Source organism: Cygnus atratus, chromosome 11, assembly GCF_013377495.2.
Source record: "Cygnus atratus isolate AKBS03 ecotype Queensland, Australia chromosome 11, CAtr_DNAZoo_HiC_assembly, whole genome shotgun sequence".
Lineage (NCBI taxonomy): Eukaryota > Metazoa > Chordata > Aves > Anseriformes > Anatidae > Cygnus > Cygnus atratus.
In genome coordinates, this window is record NC_066372.1 from 15,364,363 (window position 1) to 15,386,733 (window position 22,371).

Genomic DNA, 22,371 nt, shown 5'->3' on the forward strand with positions numbered 1-22,371 from the left:
CTTTAACAGCACGCATTATTTTCCTAACCCATGGCACGGGTGGGAAGCCTTGCTGCATCTCCATCAATGTCTTATTTCCCAGTTTTCTGCTGGGAGTTACTGTCCCTGGGTAATTCTTTACAGAGATCGACTTGATGCGGACAGCAAGAGTTTGGTAGTGTTTTGGGATCCTACTGCTGCTGGAAAGCAACCTGGATTGCCAGGGGACAGCTCCTTATTACTGAAATATTGACATCCTTTATCCCTGGCTTTGTAACTTGTAACTCTGCATGACTGATGGAGCGTCTCTGTGCACGTCTCTCTCCACAGAAGTAGCCGTGCCTGCTGTTGCTCTCTCCTTTTGCCCTAATGGAGAACTGCATTAGCAGTCCTGGGCCTTATTCACAAAGGAGTGATAAAGTCCCATCATGAAATGTCAGATCAAATTCTTCCCTCTGTCCCTGCCCTTTCCTCAGCTCCTGGAAGATGTCTGTTAGTTGACAGGACAAAGTAGAATTTGGCAAATTGTTCCATTTGAAAAGATGGGGAGGAAAATAATTCTAATTCCTCAGTCCAGCCTGTTTTTCTTTTTTTTCTTTTTTTTTTCCTCCGGACTTTTCCAGAGGCAATCAGCATGGTCGAAAGGGATAGAACAGGAAAGCTGAAAATGATGAGCTTTTTTCAAAATTAAATGTAATTGTGCTTTAAAAGAGACCAAGATGAAATTAAGTATTTTTGAGTTACCAAAGAAAACTTTGAATTGTCCCAAAGCAAGTTTGTTTGTTTCAGTCCTCAGCTCCTGACCATTTTCAAGAATAGTCATAATTTGGGAAGAATTTAAAAAAAAAAAAAAGTAAGATTAAAAACAAAAATTTAAAAACCCACCAAACTGCACAAAGGAGAAACCTTTCTCATCCTTCTTTCCAGTGGTTTGTATAGGGCTATCCTGGGAATGTGCCCCGCTCCTCCTTGCAAAGTTGGGTGCAGGATGAAGCAGAGCCCCCTGGAAGAGGGGCAGCCTGCCGTGCAGAGCAGGAGGTGTTCATTTGCAGAGCACTACTGGATCTGACAGTCCCAGCTTTGTTTTCCCTTCTCTCAAGGAGGATGTTACCAAATGTGCAGCTCTGAGCGATGGAAGTGAATTTTAAGCTACAAAGGAAAGGGAAGAGGCTGGAGTATCCTGCACTGATGGCCAGCTTTTTTGCCATCAATGGGATTTCTGCAAGAGGCTGTAATGGAGCCAGGATTAGATCTTGGATCTGTTAGCTCCTGGTATTGGTGCCCTTTAGCAGCGACCTGTGTTGAATCAGGTTGATTCGATAAAAAGTTAGAGGGGAAGATGGGAAAAGCCCTAGCAAGTGGTGTTAAAGCCATCCACAAGCTTAAGACATCTTTATCCTTAGCAGCAACCCCAGGGCTGGGAGAAGAGGTTTTACTCGAGCTTCTCTAACTAAGCAGCTTCATGGTTGTGTGGTCAGGCAGGTGATGTGGAAAGTGTTTTCCTAATAACGGTGGTGATGAGCAATCATGCAGAATTTCTCGGAAGAGGAAGGATGTCTTAAGCTGATTCTAATTTGGGTAATTTCCTCTCGAGCGCTGAATTCCACATACATGTTCAACCACAGGTAGGATCCAAATTGCCTCATTGCCTATTTCTTGTGCCCAGTGGTGTGCTCTGCCGACCCTTGAGCATCGTCCAGAGATCTCCAGGCCCCAGTCTATTGATCGTGACAGCCCATGCCTTGTTTTTTTCAGGATCTGTTCAATTTGTGAGACAAAGTGTAAAATTCTGCAAAGGATTTTGTTGGCATCTCGAAAGAACATAGCAAAAAGGGCATGGGGAGAGTCTGCTGTTTACCTGGTTTTAGGACAAAATGTAGAAAAAGTAAAAACACAGTTAACACAAGGGTTTCTTGCACCTACCCTAGAGGTGAATGTTAATTTAATACCTTCCCGTAAGGTCTTAGCTCCTCATCTCCCTGCTCAGTGGATGCCCTATCCCACATTGCCCTCTAGCGAGAACATTTCCGAGTGATGCGTTCTGGATTTCAGCTGCCAGGATATAAAAGGTGGTGCTTTAATAACTGAGGACATGGCTTGGTTTTGAAGGGGCTGTTTGCCATGCAATACAAAGAGCTCGAGGAGGAGCAGCATTCGCCCGTTGCTGGGGATGCCTTGGGAAAGGGGACGCACACGTGTGCGCGTACCTGCATCTGACAGCTCTCCTGCAGTTGGCTTTTTGTTTGAGCCCACTGCCCGTGCTTGCATCTCCCTGCTGCTGATGGGCCACGGGCGAAAGGCCTCTGCTCCTTTCTGCTTTGGAAAAAGGGAAAATATTCCCCAGTTTTTGTTTGTTTATTTTGAAGGATTTTGTGTGTGTGTGTGTGCTCGTCTCACCCATTGCCCCATGAAACGCATTTTGGTAATGTGTTTTTCCTTATATACGCGTGGTCTGACAGCTCTGCCTATGGTTTGGAAACCATCCCCAGACAAACCTCTGTCCCTCTTCAACCCTACAGGGGTTGAGTTGCCGGAGTGCCATTAGGGTAACAGCCGTGGCCGTTCCCCTGCCAGATAACGTCTGTTAAAACTAAACTCTTCCACTACAGCCTCAGTGCCAGCGCTGCTCATGGGCGAGTGGCAGACACTGATGCCATCTAGTGACCAAAAAAATGTGCTGTGGATGTTTTATGAAGTGCCACGGAAAGTTTTCTAGCCCCGGCCTGGGGAAGAGGGCGGAGGTACTGGGTGGGCACAGGGCAGAAAGCTCTTCCCCTGCTCTCCGACCTGGGTCTTCTCTCCTTCACGTCCCGCAAGGTGCTTCACAGCACCTGGGGTCTCCCAGGGGAGCTTTGCGGGTCCCAGGGGAGCAAGGCACGGCCTTCCTAAGCTGCTCGGTTGATGCAGGTGCACAAATCCCTCCTCTCTCGGCCGGGTTACGCACGCACTGGTAGCAGGCAGCACCCGCAGAGACTGGGAGGGAGACTCAGGATGCATCCCAAAGCACCCAGGTGTGAAGAAGCTCCTGCAGGGGACATTTCTGAAGGCAGTGACACCAAGGCTGGTGCCACCACAGGCCGACACGTCCCTGGCCGTGCTGTCCTCACCGCACACGCGGCTCCTCTCCGTGCTGTTCAGCCTTGCCAGTGATTCCTTCAGAAAGCCGTTTACAAGGCTCCTTGGGGACTTGTTGTTGTTTGTCCGTCCCACGTGAAGGCGCTAAATATGCTCCCATTGTCTAATTTACAGCTGCTTTGTGTTGTCTCTGCTGCTGCTTCCTCTGGATTAGCCTCGCGTCCCGCTGCCGTTCTGCCCTGGACGGCTGAGAGCTGGCGGCATGCCTGCGGCGTTCCTGTTGCAGGGCCAAAATGGGAGTGGGAATAAATGGTTCCAAATATTGTGTTAAAGAAGTAAGTCGTTGACTCACAAGAGCTCTCTGCCTGGCATTGCTTTGGCAATTTCTTGCAGGTTCTGCAGGAGGAGCGAGTCTGCAGGAGAGGTCTGAGTAGCCGTGTGTCTCGGGGAATATTTGCTACGTGATATATGCTGGGGAGAAGGCTTTCACGGGTTGCAATGAGGGCTCCTACCTCTCTAAAGGGACTTTATTCAGTAGTCTGTGACAACTCAGAATTTCATAGATTCACTGGTTCTAAGCTCTACAAATATCCCAGAGTTAGCTGGGGGTGGCAAAGGTAAAGACATTCCTGTGGGGAGAATACAGGTCTGCTTTACCTCGTGCTCTCGAGTAAGACATCCTTCAGAGCAACCAGACAAGCAAAACATGGTGTATGTCCACAGTCTTCCCAGCTCAGTAGAAATCCTTCAGCATTATCACAGCTTCATCTATTTTTCCTGAAAGGCTGTGGAAAAGCAAAAAGCATTTAGGGTGCCCTTTTGTCTGAAGCACTCGACGCAGAGACATATCCATATCTGTTTGGTGTTAGTAGGGCAATGCCATTTTGTAGGAGCCAAGCAACTTGCAAGGAATAATCTGAGCCAAATACTAATTTTCTATTTTCTCTCTCCTTGTAGGGATCCTGTTTACGATGCTTGTATTTGGGCCAGCCTGTGGATTTATCTTGGGCTCCTTCTGTACCAAAATCTATGTGGATGCTGTCTTCATTGACACAAGTAAGGAGAAAGGGGTTTCATTTAAAATCAAGTGTATTGATGTATCAGCGTGACAACATTGATGCGTACAAGTAGGACGCTGCTTCTCATTTCATCTTGAGTGCCCCTTATGTATGTGTATCACTTCTAGAGGTTTTTGGTTTTTTATGTATTTTTTGACTAGGATTCAACTATTTTCAACTTCATCCCCATAAGCAACAGGTTTGTAGTGGCTAAAAGATTAAAATATCACTGTGGCAGAGCATACAGGGCAGCGTGGGTGTAGTCATGCTAGGGGGGCTGTGTCCAGAGCAGGGGATGGAAGAGAGAGCTGCCATCCCTGGGACCTGGGAGAGGCAGCCAGGTGCCCGGAGGGATGCACGCCCGTCAGACCCACACCCAGCACTACCTGCAAATGACCGAGTTCAGTCTCACAGCATTGTTGTTTTTTTCCCAAAGCAGTGCTAATTATTGCTCACCTTGACTCTGCTCTTGGGTTAAAGCAATTTGTTGGCAAATTGTCTTTTTTTTTTGGTTAAGAAAAATGTGCAAATTCTTGTATTGCTACCTGCACTATGCCCTCTTTGCCATTAGAGGGCAATGTGTAACAGGCTTTTCTCCACTGCTCCCAAAGCTCTTTGGCTGTAAGCTGAAAATCTAAGGCTTCGTGTTGTCACCTGTGAGGGTGCGCTCCAGTTTTATGATGTTGTGGATACACCTTCACAGGATGCGTTTGGATGGAGTTTAGCCTTGCAGGGGTCAGAAGAGACTTCTGCAAATCTGGAAAAGTGCTGCTGGCCTTTCTTGGTCTTGCACGTATGTGGCAGGCCAAGAAATCTTAATAATATGAAATGAGCAGGGAAGAAGTCTCTTTTTTTTTTTTGATGGCTGGAACTTTTAGCTGTGGCTTGGTCAGAGGGGCATGGCCCCTTTTCATACCTTGTACACCTATGCCAAAGACTCGCTTGGTTCTGTAGGCAGGGGAGCTTGCTTGAACCCTGCTACGCATTTGATCATTAAATATAATTCACTCCGAAATATGAATATGCAGAAGAAGACATTCCTTGTCCAGTAGGTGAAGCTGTGGAACTCCTCACCACAGGGCATTAAAAGTTTACAAATGGGTTCAAAAACACCTTCATGAGATTATAGAAGAACAAATGGAAAAGCCACCAAATCTAGCTTATAAAGTCCCTAAGCCACAAACTGCAAGAAGTAGGAGGAGTAACATCAGGAATATGTTGGCTTTTGTCTTGTGCACTTTCTGGACGCCTGCAGTTGGTACCGTCAGTGGCAAGATGCTGGCCTAGGTGAAAAGTTAATGCAATCTGACTATTTTTTATGTAAGATCGTCACTCCAGATTTACAGCTCAAAAAGCCCCAGACAAATACGGAGCTGTGGAGGAGAGCAGCAGGGCATTATCGCTGAGCAGCCTGGAGGGGCTGTGGCCCAGCAGCTTACAGGGAGGGTACAGCACTTTCCAGGGGCAGGTCCAGCTGGCTTTGGCCATGGTCCTTTGTTGAAGGCTGGGGCATGTGTGGCCGTGGTCTCTTTTGTTGTCAGAAAGAGATTCAGCCTTCAGCTGGCTCTGCCTTGCAGCTCGGGGCAGTGCAAGGAGACCGAGCTCCAAGGGGTGGGCCCAATCCTGCTCCCTGTTCCAGACCAGAGGTGTAGGGTGCCAGGGCAGCTGCTGCACTGCCTGCCATGCAGGGCTTGTTATAGGACGGGGATGTGAGGAAGACCTTTGTTTATATGGCGCTTCTTGTGGCTGCGTTCCCAAGAGCCTGAAAAAATGCACTTCAGGCAGGAGGAAATAACAGCAGAAGAATTCAATCCTCCCAAAACACTATATTTCAAACTTTATATATATTTGAGAGCTACACGTTATTTTCCCTAAGGAGAAAAGAGTTTCCTTCTGTCTCTGCTTGAGAGACAACTTGATTGCCTCACTTGAGACAGATTTTTCAGAGTGGCTGTAACCAGACAGACATCGCGATGGGGGAGCTTGTTATTCCAGCCACGTGGGCCCCGGTCTCCCCCGGGACTCAGCTCCCAGTGCTGGGCACCCTCTGCCGGCACACTTAGTGGCTGTGGCAGTGAGGTTGCTGTTGGGAATACAATTTCTTCTCTCCTGCTGCTTATTTTTATTCCCCCGAATTGACTCCAGTGCCTTCCTTTTCCTTATCTCTGCTGAGTGGCAGCCTGTAGGATACTCTTGCCTTTTGCTCTGCTTTTCTTCCTTTTCTGATATCTCTACATTTCCAGGCCCATTCGCTGCAGTGAGTGGGTTTCTTTCCCAATGTTTAGGAGTGTTTCACCCTCCTTACACTCACAGGTGCCCAAAAAGCCCAAATATCCAGCTCTCCTTTGCTGGAAAGGATTCGCATCTGTGAATTCGAGGCAGGGAGAGCCTGATCCTGGATGAGCCAGGATGGGGATGCAATGCCTTGTTTGTGCCGTCTGTTCCCTGCATGTCTCTGCATGTCAGCTGTGCTTGTTTTTCTTTAGGACATTTCCAAGGCTTCATGCAGCCGCAGGTCTCAGCTGAGCACAGGTTTCCTGTGCTGGAGCCCATGTCAGGGTCGGTCTGAAAAGCTGCACCCCGTCACAGGCACCTCACTCGTACTCTTATCCATCAACCATTTCCCTCACGGGCCAGCTTTTGGAGAGGCCAGTGAGGGTTTATTTCCTCTGCACGTTTGACACACTGGGCCAGTGATGCCCGAAACCTTGGTGCCAACAAAGGGGACACTGGTTTGTACACAGCAACATCCTAGAGCTGGCAGGGCCAACAACACTGGAGAGAAGCCCTGACTGCAGGGCATTGCAGAAGCTGGACGTGCCATCGGGGTAGACAAGTGATGGGTTGCTTGTCCTAAGGACCTCTTGCAGGGGGAGGTCTGTATGTGCTGGTGGCTCACACGACAGGGGTGTGGGATGCTCTGTAGCCCCTCACCAGCCATCAGAGCCCCCAACAACTGCCTTCAAACCTACAGGATCATTAACCCCTTGTGTTCCCTCCACGCAGCCCTCACTGACACGTGTGCCCTCTTGCAGGTAAGCTGGACATCACTCCGGACGACCCTCGGTGGATCGGTGCGTGGTGGGGAGGCTTCCTGCTCTGCGGTGCCTTACTCTTCTTCTCGTCCCTGCCGATGTTCGGGTTCCCACAGTCCTTGCCCCCGCGGACAGAGCACGCAGGGGAGAGTGAGCAGGCCATGCTTCCCGAGAGGGACTACGAGAGGGCCAAGCCGAGCAATGGGGTCCTGCGGCACCCGCTGGATGCGGAGAACAGCACAACCTGCTTCCAGCAGCTGCGAGGTGAGGCACTGCCTTCTTGTCACGTTTTCTGTGAGAGTCAGCGACAGGCTAACATCTGGCGGGATTTATAATTGGTCTCTGATTCGGACTGCCTACCTCTACCCAGAAAAAAAATACAAACCTAGTATCCTGAGATTTCAGTCCCTAGCTTCTAATTATCTCTGGCATTGTCCTCGTTTTAAAGAGAGACTTTGTTCCACTTGAAAGATTTTTTTTTTTAAACTACAAAGCTTCTGAAATCCGTGATAGTCCTGTAGAGTTGATAAAAATGAAGGGGAACGCAGTTTGTGGACTTCTCTCCAGTCTGCTGTCCTGCTTCCCTCTGCCTCCTGAAACAGAGAGCGAGCCTGCACGGGTGCTTCAAAGGGACGGGGAGCTCCCAGCACTGGAGCTGCAGCAGGGCTACTGCAATCCCAGATAGAAAGCAACAAGTGCTTTACCAACACAGCTCTTAAACTGGGAGGGGGAAGAGATAGATACCAGCCCAAATGGCAGCAAAGCAGCAGGGCAGAAAATAGCTTGAAGCAGATCAGAATAGAAAACCCTACATCGTGTCTTGCGGTGATGTCAAGGGGCCTGGCTCTAATTAAGGCCAGCTAACGACCTGGCATTTTGCAGGAGTGTGGGTACGTATCCTTTCCATACTCTGCACCCGAAAATCTTTCATCTGAGAAGGTGGTTCTGTAGTACTGGTGGTTGCTTCCCACTCTCTGTCACTGTGGCAGAGCAGGTTTCATTATTGCCTAATACATTTTGATAAATGAGGACAAAATCACTTACTCCCTGTGCAGTCACCCTAATTGGGAGTTGAATGAGGTACATGAGGGAAGGAAAAAAAGAGGCTTTGGGGAAAAAATGTTTTCTTAAATATAAAAATCGTTTGAATAGTTGATGTGGTTGTTCATTAAGGGAAGGTCAAAGATGTGAAACTTTGACTTGATGAGAAAATTCAAAAGAAAGGAAGGTAAAAGGATACGTTGTTTGAAAATGTGCCAGTAAAATGAATTTCGTGATCCTCTTGTCCTTGTTGCAAGGATTTTCTCAGGTTTGGGAAATGGGCTTTTTCAATGGTACGTCCATCTGGATGATTCTGTGGCTTTTGTTGTGGACTCGTTGGAGCATCTGTTTCTGGCTGCTAAGTTTTTGGAGTGGGCACTAGACATTTTTGCGTTTTTGTAGAGAGGAATAAAATATGGCATGTCCTTGCTGCAAGGAGGGGTGACAGTTCTGTCTGGGGGTGGTTCTAAGCAAGCTGGGTTTTAGCACATAGAGAGGCCAGTAGAGGGGGGGTGCTACGGCATCTATTGCTTGTCAAAGTACAGAAATGTAAGTGTCACTTCCATATGCTTCAAAGTACTGGTTAAATCAGGAGGCACTACAGTCTTCCACGTAAGTCTTCTCACTGCAGGTAAATCCCACTTCGGATCAGTGAGCTCCAGAAGCCTCCTTGTAGATGGACTTTGAAGTACAATTTACATCGCATCAAATAAGACAGGGAACGACCTTTTTAGTCACGCCTTTGAGGCTGTCACAGATGACATGGTGTTGGTAGCTGCCATCTCCTTTCAAGTCCCTTGGCACTGTTGTCACAGTCAGAATGTGGTCAGGAGCTGTGTTTGCTGAAGTGCCCGCCTGGAGGAGGTGATCAGACCCCACAAGGGAAGACAAACATGCTTCACTCACTTCTGATGTGTAGTGTTTCAGGTGATGGCTTGAATCTTGCTGTGTATATGCATTATTCTGCCACCAGCTGGAAAATACATGTGCATTCCTGCGTGGCAGGACCTAATATCCTTAATCCATTTGTTGGCTGTATAAAGTTTCCTTTGGGGAAGGTTACACCTGTTAATTCGTTAGGTTACCTTAGGTTACATACATACATTACGTTAGGTTACATACGTTAGGTTACATTAACAGGTTACACCTGTTAATGGGCTTCGGGGTTTTCAAGTATTTGTGAAGCTGAACAGCAGAGAATGTACCTGTACGTGGGGTTGTGGGTGGAAATGTTCATCAGGGTTTGTGTGGCCAGTAACTCCAAGTCCTTTTTCATATGTGTTGTCACTGCAGCTTGGTCCTGGACAGGTGTGTATGGGGCATAAGTCCACACCTGCAGGGAGGCGTGGGATTGTCCATCTCTTGTGCTTAGTATGGGAAGGAAAAGTTCTTCCTCTGGACTTTGTGTGAACACGTTGTATCAACAGGGCATTCATGGAGGCTAAACTGAAGGTCCTTTTTGGCTGTTGGGAAAAAAAAAAATCAGGTCTCACAGTGACTGCTACAAGTGAGTAGACATGGGAGGAGAGAAGGGGGGTAGTGTAATTTGGAGACGTGCTCCCAGCTGGGTCATGGCTGTCAGCTAGTGACAAGGCATGTCTGGCACATGGGAGGATGCCTGAGACACTACAATGTTTGCTGAGAGACCGGGAGATGTAAGGCTGGGTGAGATTCCTTGGCTTTCTCTAGCCTTAGCACACAGACGAGCTGTAACTAATATAAAAACAACCTTCTCAAAGTGTTGGAAAGTCTTTTACATCTCTACCAAGGTCTAAACAGAAAGGAAGAGCTGGCTTTTGGGAAGCCATGGCATTTCTTCCTGCGGGGTATTTTCACGATGGGAAACGAAGCATCTTTAAGAGGAGCTTCAAACTTGCAATGGAAACCGCGCACCGTGCTGCAGGTAGGACCTGCTGGCTGGGGCAGCTCTTCTGTGCCCCCAGAGAGCTGGGGAAGGAGGCTGAGCCCAGGGCAGTCCCCTTGTCCCCCTGGCTGTCCTCAAGAAAGCCCAGGGACAGACCTGGGAGGTTCACCAAACTGGAGAATGAATGCTGCACCATTTTATGTGATCGGTGTTTCAGTTAAGCAACACAAATGCATTTGGGAGTACAGGGAAGGGAAGGATTAATAGCAGGGAGAGGGTGGATAAATGCTGCCATTGATCTTTGCTCCCAACGGGCAGCCTGGCGGGGTTGTTCCCACCCAGCATTCTTCGTGTGGTCCACGAAAGCAATTGAGGCGTGGGCTGCAGCAGTCCTTGCTGTCCTGGGGGCACAGCTCTGCTTTCACACTTCTGCTCTGCCCTGGGGACCTCTCTGCTATTTGGGGCCGGAGATGACGTTCGGCTCTGTCAGGGCACCTGTGCCCTCTGCTCGTGTCTGCCACGCATCTGCCCCCTCGCTCCACATTAACACGCTGCCTCTAACCCACCACCTGCTCCGGGACGTGCTTGGAAATGCTCTGTCAGAATCATTTTTCCCTATGAAAACATTGCTTTGGTTGAATTTGAGTGGTCAGCTCTGATGAAATTTGGTTTCAAAATGCTTCCTTGGCTTTTTCTTTATTAATCCTTAAACATTCTGCTCTAAGTGCATTTTGTTTTGTAATTATTTAAACCAGAAATTCATTACATCTGTCTAGCGAGAGATATGAAAAAAATGTTACGGGATTGAAATTGATATGGAATCCTTCAGGTTCGGAGATAGAAATTCATTCACAAGGAATTAAAAGCAAACCCACTACGGAATTAAATGAATTTCAAAACTGCAAATTCCCTCAATTTGGAAACATTTTGCTTTCCACCCAGCTTCATTTCCAAGAGCGTAGGAGAGCTGAGATGTACAGCTGACAGCTGTCTTGTCTTCTGTTCGGTTCCTTCCTGCTCAATGTGCCGATCTGCTGAGTACCTCGAGAGAGAGCTCCTCTGGATCCTGGCTCTCTGACCCCGCGAGTGCTCTCCGGGCAGACAAGTTGTGCTGGGCCAGAAGCTCCCAGCTGTGCACAGGTCCCAACCTGTATCCCTCTGTGGGCATTCGTGGAATTGAGCAGGATTAGCAGGTACCACAAGGAGTTTTAAATTCACAGCTCTGACGTGTCTTGGGAACAACCTTTTGGAGAGGGCTCCAGCTGTACGGCCGTAGAGGTGAGTCGTTGGCCCAGAGCTGTTGGTCCCAAGACCTCGGTTCCTTACCAACACCTAGAAGGCTTGCTGAGAAGTCCTGATTGTAAGGAAGGGGAGGCAGGTGACCGTGAAAGGCCCTACATCAGGTTGCTGCTGATGCTGGAGGCAGGGCAATAGACTAGAGGGACCCACTGCCCAAGAAGCCTGTTTGACACGGGTGTCATCCTTTTTCTTCATACCCTTTGTGATATTAATTTTGCCCAGGCCTTATGAACTTTGGTATATTAAGCTCACTTGAATTATCTTTAGTGCCTCTTGCCTTATCCCATCTTCTCTCTCTCTGTTACAGGAGCTTCCTCTTTCCAGGAGGTATTTTCTTCTTGATGCCTTCACTCTTTTCTTCATCCCTTATACCTCAAGCAAGCTGTAGATCTTTCCTTTTGTTTTTGTTTTGTTTTTTATTATTATTATTCAAATTTGAGACTTGCTGCCTACGTTGCTGTTAGAAAGTAGTATTTTGGATCAATGCTAAATTCCGTCTTCCTCCCATCGCACTGTCCTAGGTGGACTGGGCTGTAAACCTCCCTCTAATTTATTACTTTGCTTTCTGTGTTCCTCATCTTTACTGCAAATTGAAAACATGTCTCTGTAGGGTGCTCCAACTGGAAAAAGGGGCCTTGGTGATTGTAATGTTCCAAACAATTCATTTCAAGCACCAACATGATGATTATAGTTTGTCGTTTCTGGAGAGTAGTTAAACCTCATGTAATGAGGGTGCCAATTATCCCCGGTACTCCCCGATGTTTAGTGACAAATCAAAGCTACTTGGTGTACATAAGTGCATTTGCTCGTCGAGCCCGTGGTCTGTCACCCACAGCTGGCCCGTCAGCAGGAGGGGATGCTCGACAACCTCAGCTCGAACTGCTAGTGGTTGGCTTGGTGTTGCTGAGGGTGGTAAAAGGTGTGAAGGTGAGGAATTAGCAGGGGTGTCAGAGAGCTGTGGGGCATCCTCCTAGGTCCCTTCCAACCTGAACATCCTATGACCAGTGCTGCAAGCATTGGGCTTTAGGTGCTTGAGCAGGGAAGAGAGGGTGATGAAGTTTCTACTTCTTCTCAGTGTATCGTTGTTGCTGTAACGTATCGGGTGCATTGGGATGAGGATGTTAAATAAGCTGGTCCTTCTGACCACGGGAGGGCGGGTTTCTTGTGCCTTGTCTGATACAGCTGGTGGGTTCTCCATGAAGACTTTGGAGACTATTTTGAATCCCAAAGTCCTTTCCCTTTTTCCATTCAATGGGTGGACTTCACCATCGGATTTATAGCTCCAAAATGCTGCTACAAAGCATACGGCTAACCTTCTGGGCTGGAGCACACATCGAACTCCTGATTGAGTCAGCAAGGCGCAAGGTAACATTTATCATGACTTCCACTGGGATCCAGGGAAGGAGCACCACGCTCAGCTCTTGTGCTTCTGGGGCTTTCCTGTCCCCTATCAGACATCTTCCATTTTCCCTTCCTACCCAGCACCATATGCTAGACAGCTGAATGCACGTCACTCCAGTCTATGGAGAGGTTTTTAAACTTCACTGCTGACTTTTAATCTTGTTCCTAGAGGTATTTCACCCCAAGAACTGAGACAGATAAGGCAGCAGCAGGTGGCAAATGGATCATCTTAACGGGTGGCAGTAGCAAGATGAAAGGATATTCATTTCTTTGGGGAACCTCTTGTCATTTTCCTTAGAAAATAAAAGGGAATGAGCTGGACCATGCTGAGAGAAGATGGTGGAGGCTGCCAGGCATTTCCTGCTTTGCCTTTGCGCTCTTTGTTGTGGGTTTTGTATTGTACCCTATTATATAGCTGGTACAGAGCCCCGTTGCAGTATACACTGGTCAGACGTGCAGTAAAGGGCAGACCCTGTCCCAGAACCCTCGCGCCCAGATGCACAGAGAGGATGACCAGTGACGAAGCGATGGGACTTGTAGCCCAGCGCTGCCAGGCCAGGCAGTCGTAGCGGCCTCCTCCCTCATGTGAGATGCTGCAGGGACTGCAAAAGCCTTCCTCTCCTCCAGCATGTATGAGGGATGGGTTTTCACTTTGTAATGCATGATGATTTGGTACCGGCCTTGCGACCTTCAGCAATAAATGTCCGTGATCTTTAACTCCATCTTGCAAAAGACAGGCTGTCACTGTTATTATTTGGTGGGTGAAGTTACGGAGAGACCTCTGTGTCTTTACATTTGAATTGGCACAAAGCTACATCTCAAGGAATCCATTAATCTTGTACAGATTGAACTCCAGGGGCACAACTGGCAGTAATACCTTAAATATGGCTTTCCGAGCTCAGCTCTGCCAAGTCCACCTTTGCTTTTTCCCTTCTTTTCCTGGCAAGGAGGGGAAGTTCTGTGGGTGGCCCCCAAAGAACTGAAGGAGGCAGCAGGTAGCTTCTGAGATCTGTCCACATCTGAATCTCCCAGACTTCTTCCTCCCTGTAATTTTTTGTTTTGTTTTTTTTGTTTAAGTCCTTTCCCACTAAAAAGTGCTGTGCCTCCAGCACCTTCATTATGTTCAGCAAATCCTCAGGAAGCAAGAATTTTATACAGCACGAAAAAACATTTGTGATATAAAGAGACCAGAAACTGTGGAGTGGTCCCTTCCAGAAAGGTTAGATCAAACCTAATTATAACCTTTTTTTTTCTCCCAAAGAAAGAACCGTGGGGACCCAAGCAGAGCCTTGACAAAGAGCTGTGCATTTTCTTGCTGAGGCCAATGCAATTAGATTTCACACCAAAAAAAACCCTAAGGGAAAATAGAAGCCACACCAGAGAAATCTGTCATCTGGCAGACCCTGGTACACCAGAGGTGGGTGGGGACTGGATTTTCAAAATGCAAATAGGGGCCCATTGAGGCTTCACTACACTTCAGCAGGGTAATTTTCAAACTTAATGATTTTCACATTTAATTCAGGGAGAAATTAGTCATCAGGTATTAAGACAAAGCAAGGCTCTCTCCTGTACTGCTATGCTATCCTCTTCAAGCTGTGTTATCTCGGCAATAATTAAAATGTTCACTGAAGTAGAAAATGTGCTATCTGATTCACTAGCCAAATTTCCCTTTGTAAGGTAACTTGTGTTTCCTTATCGGAAATAGAGACAGGCTTGGAGAAGAGGACTCAGGACACTAATGATGCGGGAGGGAGGAGCAAGGGATCATGAAACTAAAGCAGGTGCGTGTGTGTTAGGCAGAGGGGAGCTCAGCACGTCCCCTGCTACCCCTGCAGCCACTGAGGCTGGTAGGGTCTATGCACAAGGTGTCGTTCAGCTGCTCAAGCTGAGGTTTATGGGAACATACAGGCTAATCTGCCTGTCCTAGGTGTGGGATCCTTTATGCTCATGAGTGCCCCTGGGCCAGAGAAGAGAATTTCAGCTTGTATCCGAACATGCTGCAAGAAGATGTCCCTTGGCATGTGGGCCAGTTAGGCAGGAGTTAAAAAATGAGGCAAATCTGGATGGCAGGAAAAGGAAGGGCCAAATGTGAGCTTGGATTAGTTTGTGTCTGAAAGCCTGAAAGACTTCGGGTGCTAAGTACAGTACTCATGGCACTTATCAGCTGGCTCGGTATTGTTTGTGGGGAGCAGGTAGGAAGAGGTGAAGGAAAAAGAATACCAGGCTTTGACTGACCTCTCTACAGGGGAAACAAAAGCAATACTGGAAAACATTGATCCTTTAAAATTTCAAAATCATCTCTGACCTTTCAGAATAATGACAGATGACTTCCCTTTGCACCTCCTGGTACTTTAGATGACACCGTGGGATTTGTTTCATTTTGTTCTGGCGTTGCCACTTTTCAACCAGCTTGTCTGTGCGGAGTGGAAATTTAGTCCTAATACCATGTGTTTGTCCTCAGGAGAGTAACAAGGCACCTTCAGCACCTCGAGCAGAGCCTGCACAATAACACCTCTCCCTTTTTTTTCTCTTCTAGTGATCCCCAAAGTAACAAAGCACTTGCTCTCCAATCCTGTCTTCACCTGCATCATCCTGGCAGCCTGCATGGAGATTGCCGTGGTGGCGGGCTTTGCCGCCTTCCTGGGAAAGTACCTGGAGCAGCAGTTCAACCTCACCACCTCGTCTGCCAACCAGCTGCTGGGTGAGTAACCACAGGGACCACCGAGTCTCCAGCATCCAAAGGCACTGAAATATTCGGCGTGACTGGTAGCTGCAACCAGGCTGGCTGATAAGGCTGCTCAGAAAGTAACTTGCCCATCATCCAAAGACGTGATGGGCCTGAAGTTCAGCCGAAATCCTAACCAAACTGGGCCATTGGCACAATTACCTGCCAAGCTGCAGGGCTGCCCATCTAACTACTTACCTCCTGGTTCAGGTATTCCAAATTTCTCCAGTTTCTCCTGCTAGTCCCTTCCTTTCTTCTTGTATTGGAAATGAGAAGACTGCAATCATCAGCTGAAATAGCTTCAAAAACCCCTTCTCTCTTCTCATGCTGCTGCTGTTTCCCATATACTCTTCATTTCTCAGCATTCATTCATTCTCTGTCAGGATACTCATGCATAGGCAGGATCTTCATTTATTTTCTCCTGCTGCTCATTTCCAAGCAGTCTAGCAATTTGTTTGTGACAGCCATTCCCTCAGCAGCACCCATCTGAAATATCTGCGAGCTGATCTTGGCTGATCTGCACCCACAGCTCGCCAGATGGGCATCTGGCAGTGACCTGTCAAAAACTGGGACATCATGAAATGGATGAATCTTAATATCGAAATAAAAAACTTGCAAGCTGCTCTCCTGACAGTTACTTATTTTCCCGTCGAACTCATTGATATCTTCTGGTTTGGGCCCAATTTTCCAAAAGAAACAACCTCGTGCAGTCAATCTTGCCTCCACCAGCAACGCAAAACTTGCTGGTGGGTTTTAATGGGTTTTACAGAAGGGCAGAGGTCTCAGAGATGTTGGGTCTTGTAACTTTCCTGAAAATTAAAGGCTTGGCAAAGGAAAGCAACTTCAGTATTGGCCCAATGGAAGAAGGACAACCACTGTGCTGTTTGAAGGAGGGTGTCTGGCCAGTCAGCATGTGTGTCCAGCTAACCGGCCAGCAAAGAGGGAACTGCTGTGAGCCAGAGCACGTCCTGCCTCTGACCGAGCAGGGGAAAAGGAGACTTCGATACTTCCACTGTCCTCACAACTTGTTTAATTTAAGCAGCGTTGCTGCCAGATTTCCCAGGTGACTTTCATGGGAGTCCAGAAATGTGAGGATTTGGATGCACTTCTGAGCTTAGCTTGGGAAGGTGAGGTTTGGAGTGCAACTGGCAGCAAAGGGATTAAGGTGAACCCAGACACGTTGTTGTGGTTTAGCCCGGCTGGCACCCAAACACCACACAGCCGTTCGCTCACCCTCCCCCCTCCCTCTGCGGGATGGGGGAGAGAAACGGGAAAGTGAAGTCTGTGAGTTGAGATAAGGACAGTTTATTAAGACAGGGAAAAGAATAACAATAACAATAATAATAATAATAATAGTATTAATAGTAATAATGTGTACGAAATAAGTGATGCACAATGCAATTGCTCACCACCCGTTGACCGATGCCCAGCCTATCCCCGAGCAGCCGCCCCCCCACCCCGGCTAGCCACCCCTATATATTGTTCAGCATGACGTCAGATGGTATGGAATACCCCTGTGGCCAGTTTGGGTCAGCTGTCCTGGGTCTGTCCCCTCCCAGCTCCTGCTGCACCCCCAGCCTGCTCGCTAGCAGGACAGAGCGAGAAGCTGAAAAGTCCTTGGCTTGGTGTAAGCACTGCTCTGCAACAATTAAAACATCAGCATGTTATCAGCGCTCTTCTCATCCTAATCCAAAACATAGCACCCTGCCAGCTACTAGGAGGAAAATTAACTCTGTCCTACCTGAAACCAGGACACACGTTCAGTGTGATAATGCCTTTCTGTGCCTGGAAAGTGAGTCACTTCTGGCAGTGATTTTGCATCTCTCATTTTAAGGAGATCCTATAAGGGAGGCCTAGCATTTTCAAATGCAACTATTGCCTAATCTCTGAAAATCAGACTGCTTTGAAGTATACCAAATGGGGTTCACCCAAAGCTTCTAGACACCTCAGAGTATTTGTGGCTTTTCTGGCTGCTGACTGTCACACAAAGCATTAACGATGCTATTGTTTAGGTTAGGGTGGGCCAGCCTCGGCCATTTTGGCATCCTCCTAAAATATGGATGAGAACTGGAAGAAGATCGTGGCTCCTCCAGCTTGCCTGTTTGTATACATCCCTCTGTGTGGAGCAGCCCCAGTTTGTGTCCTAAAACAAGGCTGGAGAAAACAGCACAGATATAATTGTGCAGTGCCTGAGGCGAGGAGAGGAGCAGGCTGGTGGTCAGTGAGTTGGTCTGCCATCCCAAATGGGCTCTAACTCAGTCACTGCCAGGTGTCAGCGCTTCTGTGCCTTCTGACCGATGACTGCTAAGAAGAACATGCCTGAGTGAATAAATACCAGCTCCAGTAGTTGACCATTAGAAGGTTTCCCAATGATAACACACAGATCTGTCTGCGGAGAAATACAAGCCAGTGTGGTTTGCTGACCCTTACCTGCACTTGCTGCTAACCGTTTTTTTTTCTCTTGCAGGGATGACAGCAATCCCATGTGCGTGTCTTGGCATATTCCTGGGTGGCCTCTTGGTGAAGAAGCTCAGCCTCTCTGCTCTGGGAGCCATCAGGATGGCCATGCTGGTGAACCTGGTGTCCACAGCTTGCTACGTGTCTTTCCTGTTCCTGGGATGCGACACAGGACCTGTGGCAGGGGTTACTGTTCCCTATGGAAACAAGTAAGTCCCCAGAGAGTTTCAAGGTCTCCCGTCCATCCAGCCAGCAAAGGGCACATCTCTCTCAGCCTTGCCAACATAAGTGCCACATTATTGTCCTCGATGAGCAGCCTTCAGGCGGTGCTGGCCCACGGGCAACCATATAGCAAGCAGTTTAAAGAGGGCCGTGTCGAATAATGCTCTCACTCTGGGCGCTCTTCATACCACATATCTCCGTGAGAGCTGAGTGCCTGCAGCTGACAAATGAGCTTTACTAAAATCAGCGAAACTGAATCAAAGGTGCCAGACCCAATCCTGAACCCATGGCCACCTACATAGCATTCGGTCCACCACACCATCTGGTTTCTCCTGGCAGTGAGGGACGTAACGCTGCTTTTTATGTTTATTGGAGCGCCTGAGGGGAATTTGTAGAACCAGGTTTTAGACACGTGGAAATTTGGATATGGTGGAGAGAGCATGAATGGCTCCAAACCCATTTTGATGGGAGTAATGAGGTACCCAGTTCACTGTAGCATTCACAAGACTTGGAGAGTTATTCCCTGTTTTCTTTTCTGGTGCTCCTCAGTATGCAGTAGTGACTTTTATGAAGATGAAAACTTCAGGCTCTCGGCTGTTCAATGCTCCAGAAAAACACAGAGCAACCTCTCCGGGCATATCTTTGGATCTCTTTGGGGCTGCTCATTGAGAAGCCAAGGCATCCCAAGTTTTGCATTAGATTTCCTACCGCAGAGTGATGGTGGCCAAGGCATTTCTGTCCTCAGGAGACACTGTAGCCTCAGTTTCCTCAAGCTGGGACCCAGATAGCCTGCCCGCTGCTTTTTGTAATTTGTTTGCCTTAACTGACCCCCCTTCAAAGCCATCTTTGTGCGGCACTGATTGGAAAAGCTTGCTGATATCATTATACTACTTGTTAATTTCTATTTCTGCTTCTCTTACAGCTCAACTCCAACCTCATCTCTGGACCCATATTCCCCCTGCAATAACAACTGTGAATGCCAAACTGATTCCTTCACTCCAGTCTGTGGTGCAGATGGGGTCACCTACTTATCTGCCTGCTTTGCTGGCTGCAGCAGCACGGTAAGCAGCCTTTCCTTGGTATCTCTCACCTGTAGGAATGACCCTGTGAGAGCAAGTGCGGGACGGTAGTGCATATCTGGTAGAGTCACTCGTTTACAGTCAGCAGTGGTTAAACCCCCAAGTCTCTGGTCCTGAGCCATTGATGTTTCTCATTCTGTTGCTTAAAGGCCCACTGGCTCTGGCAGCAGTGTGTCGGGGCACTCACAAAGCAGGATGGGCTTTCCCTTCATTCTCCTCCTTGTCATCCCCCTCTTCCAGTCTTTCTTCTCAGCACTGAAGCAGAGGAACACAAGAGGAAATCTGCGTGTTTGTGCATTGACGGAATCCCGATCTGCGAGAGCTTGCTGGCCCAAACTGTGGGGAGAGCTTCTCTTTCCTCCTGCTGCTGCCATCTCCCTGGCTCTCCACCTGGCAATGTTCACCCTGCCCAGTCCTTTCTACTTTTCCTCTTGCTTTTTTCCCAAGTCTGGTTCCTAGACACATATGACCAAATCCTATTTTTATTCATCCTTGTTTAAGATTTCTTTCTACTCCTCTTGCTTCTCTCTTTCACTCCTTTTCTCTGAGGCAATGGCGAGAACACTTGTCAAGAGAACAGAGACTCCATCTAAAGACATTCTGCATTTTTCAGTTCTCTATTTCTAAGAGTTTATTCCTTTAGAAAACTCTTAAAGACCAAGCCATCTCTGTGTAAAGATGAGGAATTCTTAAAAGTCTGCTTTTCCATTTTTTTGCTGCTGAAATGCTAATGCCCGCTGGGTTACACTGCAAATGAACGCCTGTCGCTCCCGTGGGGGGGGAATTAGCAGGGTTTCTGCTGTCTCTGCTCCCTGGCTGGGGCTGTGCCAGGCACAGTGACCACTGCCGTGTTGTGTGGAGCCTGAGGGAGGTGAGCCCAGTCGTGGTGACCGTTTGCAGCTGCAGGGACATCAGTGCTCACCACGTGCAGTTATCCCTCTGTGGTTTCATCCTTCCTTTTTGAGGAGACATCAAACCTGCCTTCCCTCCCTGAAGAGACAAACCGCCTGCGAGCACCAGGCAGCGGAGGCACAAGCTCGCTGCTAACAAGCGCAGACTCGTGGTACAGATGACCCGGGAGCCAGCTCATCTTGCTGAAACCTCTTCTCTCCCGAATTCCCACTCCAGCCTCAAAGATGCAGGCGGCCCTTTGAAAAAAGGGAAAGTGCCACAGATTCAAGGTGTTCTCAGCAACCCCAGAAGGGCCTCCACGAGCGTGTGGCCCGGGCCATGGTACACGCAAAGATGTTACGTCCTGCCCTCAGCCTCCCGACAAGAGACAAGCCAGCACTTCGGGCAGCAACGTGAGCGTTTTGACAAGAAGCCAGCTTGTACAGAGCACGCAGAGTGGTGTCTCACCAGTTCACCGAGCCCTTAGCAAGAGTACAACCAGTGTTGTTCGTGTCTGGAGTGCAGGAGCAACCGCCTCGCTGTGCGACTCAGGGCAAAGCTCGGGCTCCTCTGGAAGGAGTTCAGGAATGAAAATTCAGCTCCGTCCATTCAGCGAGCAGCTGCCTGACCTCGTGCTCCATGAGAGCAAACCCTGAGCAAAAACCTCTCTCTCCCTTCCCTTCTCTCTTACTCACTCATTCCTTCGTTTCTTTTCATCGTCATCTTGGGGTTCTTTTTGATGCTTTGGGTTGTGTGGTTTCTTGCAGTAACGTTTTGAATACAAATTAGTGAAGCAATAGCATCCTCTTGAAAGGGCATTATCAAGAATTATGGACCAGTTTGGCCATGTCATGGCCCTGAGGCAAAGCCAAATTTCCAAACCAGGTTTTAAACCTATAATCCAGGTAATGACCTGTCTAGAGGTTCTTGTAAGTGTTATATGCTCGTGATGAGCCAAGGGTTGCTTTTTACTGGGACATAAAATTCTCTGAATGCTTTATTTAACTTTACTGCATTGGATGTTTCTGACTGCCTCTCTACATTTTCCCTCTGTGAACAATTTCTAAAAGCAGTGTGTAGCTCAGTGTTGTTTTTTTTTCATTTGTGCTCTCTTATTGAGCTGGTTGCAGGGGTGCACCTTTCCAAAAAGCTTTAGGAGTATCGGGGCCGATAGGCAGAGCTCTGGCACCCACAGGAAAACCTCTTTTGAGCCATTCCCACAAGTGACCCATGCATGCAAAGCATTTGACCGTACATCTTGTTTGTTTTGTGCCGTTGCTTTTCTTAATCTCTCTTTTGGTGGGAGGTGCGTGAATTCCAGCCTGGCATTACATTGCTGGCATCTCAGGGCTTTGCAGTGAAGGACCAGCTTGTCCCTCTCCTGTCAGAGCCAAGGTTTAAAAAAGATAGATAATTAAAATCATGGGTAATTTGTGGAGATAATTACCCCAAACTTGGGATGCTCTTCAAGGTGCAAAGTCTGCGTGTGTGCAGCTTCACACGTGCACAAAAAATGTGGGTGTGCAAGCTGATAGGCGGTGGAAGATAAATGTGTGGTTGAATGGTGGTGGGGTTGCAGACAAGGGAACCTGTAGCGATTTGGCATGGATAACAAAAAGTTGCCTTGCCACGGGGCAAAGGTAAAAGTCCATCTTTGATGTTTCCTGGGTTTGATGTCTGTGAGTTGTATCGCATGTCAGTAATAAAAGATCAAAGATCTCCCAAGTAAGGCTGAGGCACAGCACTAAGCGAGCGGATGGAGCTGGAACAAAATACTTGCATTGCTTTGGGATAGCACCTCGGTGCAAGGTGGTTGGAAAAGCGGATTGAGGGGCAAAGTTTCAGGGTCCGAAGGTAGGGACCTGCTGCATGGTTTGTTGTACTGGGTATAAATCCATACCAATGGGAGGAGAATCTGCCCCATCACTGTCAGGAACAGGCACTTTCTCTTCTTTGATGAGAGCCCATTAGAAATAAGCAGAAATAAGCAGCCAGGTTTGCACGGTTACCACAATGGAAATTTTATCCCAGGATTTTTCAGTACAGGTATGTATTTAGATGTGGTTTAATCTACAGGGCCGTGTCCTGGCTGGTTGGATACCAACAATGTACGGCAATAAGAGCCAGGAGTTACAAATTACTGCACTGTTATTGCTGTGCAAACACCACTGCAGTTGTGCTAATTGTCACCAACTCAAAGCCTTCAGGTGGCAGCTTCTCACTCACAGCACAGGAATTTGTTATG

The 22,371-nt window shown here is 48.0% G+C and overlaps 1 protein-coding gene across 1 annotated transcript in view; it reads left to right on the plus strand.

Annotated features, from left to right (window-relative positions):
• The window catches only part of SLCO3A1 (solute carrier organic anion transporter family member 3A1), a 130,036-nt gene that overhangs the window by 95,496 nt on the left and 12,169 nt on the right, over positions 1-22,371 (plus strand). Inside the window, exons 3-7 of the mRNA XM_035554849.2 lie at positions 4,012-4,110; positions 7,148-7,411; positions 15,289-15,453; positions 17,945-18,143; positions 19,079-19,217. Of these exons, the coding sequence (XP_035410742.1) occupies positions 4,012-4,110; positions 7,148-7,411; positions 15,289-15,453; positions 17,945-18,143; positions 19,079-19,217 (866 nt within the window). The remainder of the gene's footprint in view (positions 1-4,011; positions 4,111-7,147; positions 7,412-15,288; positions 15,454-17,944; positions 18,144-19,078; positions 19,218-22,371) is intronic.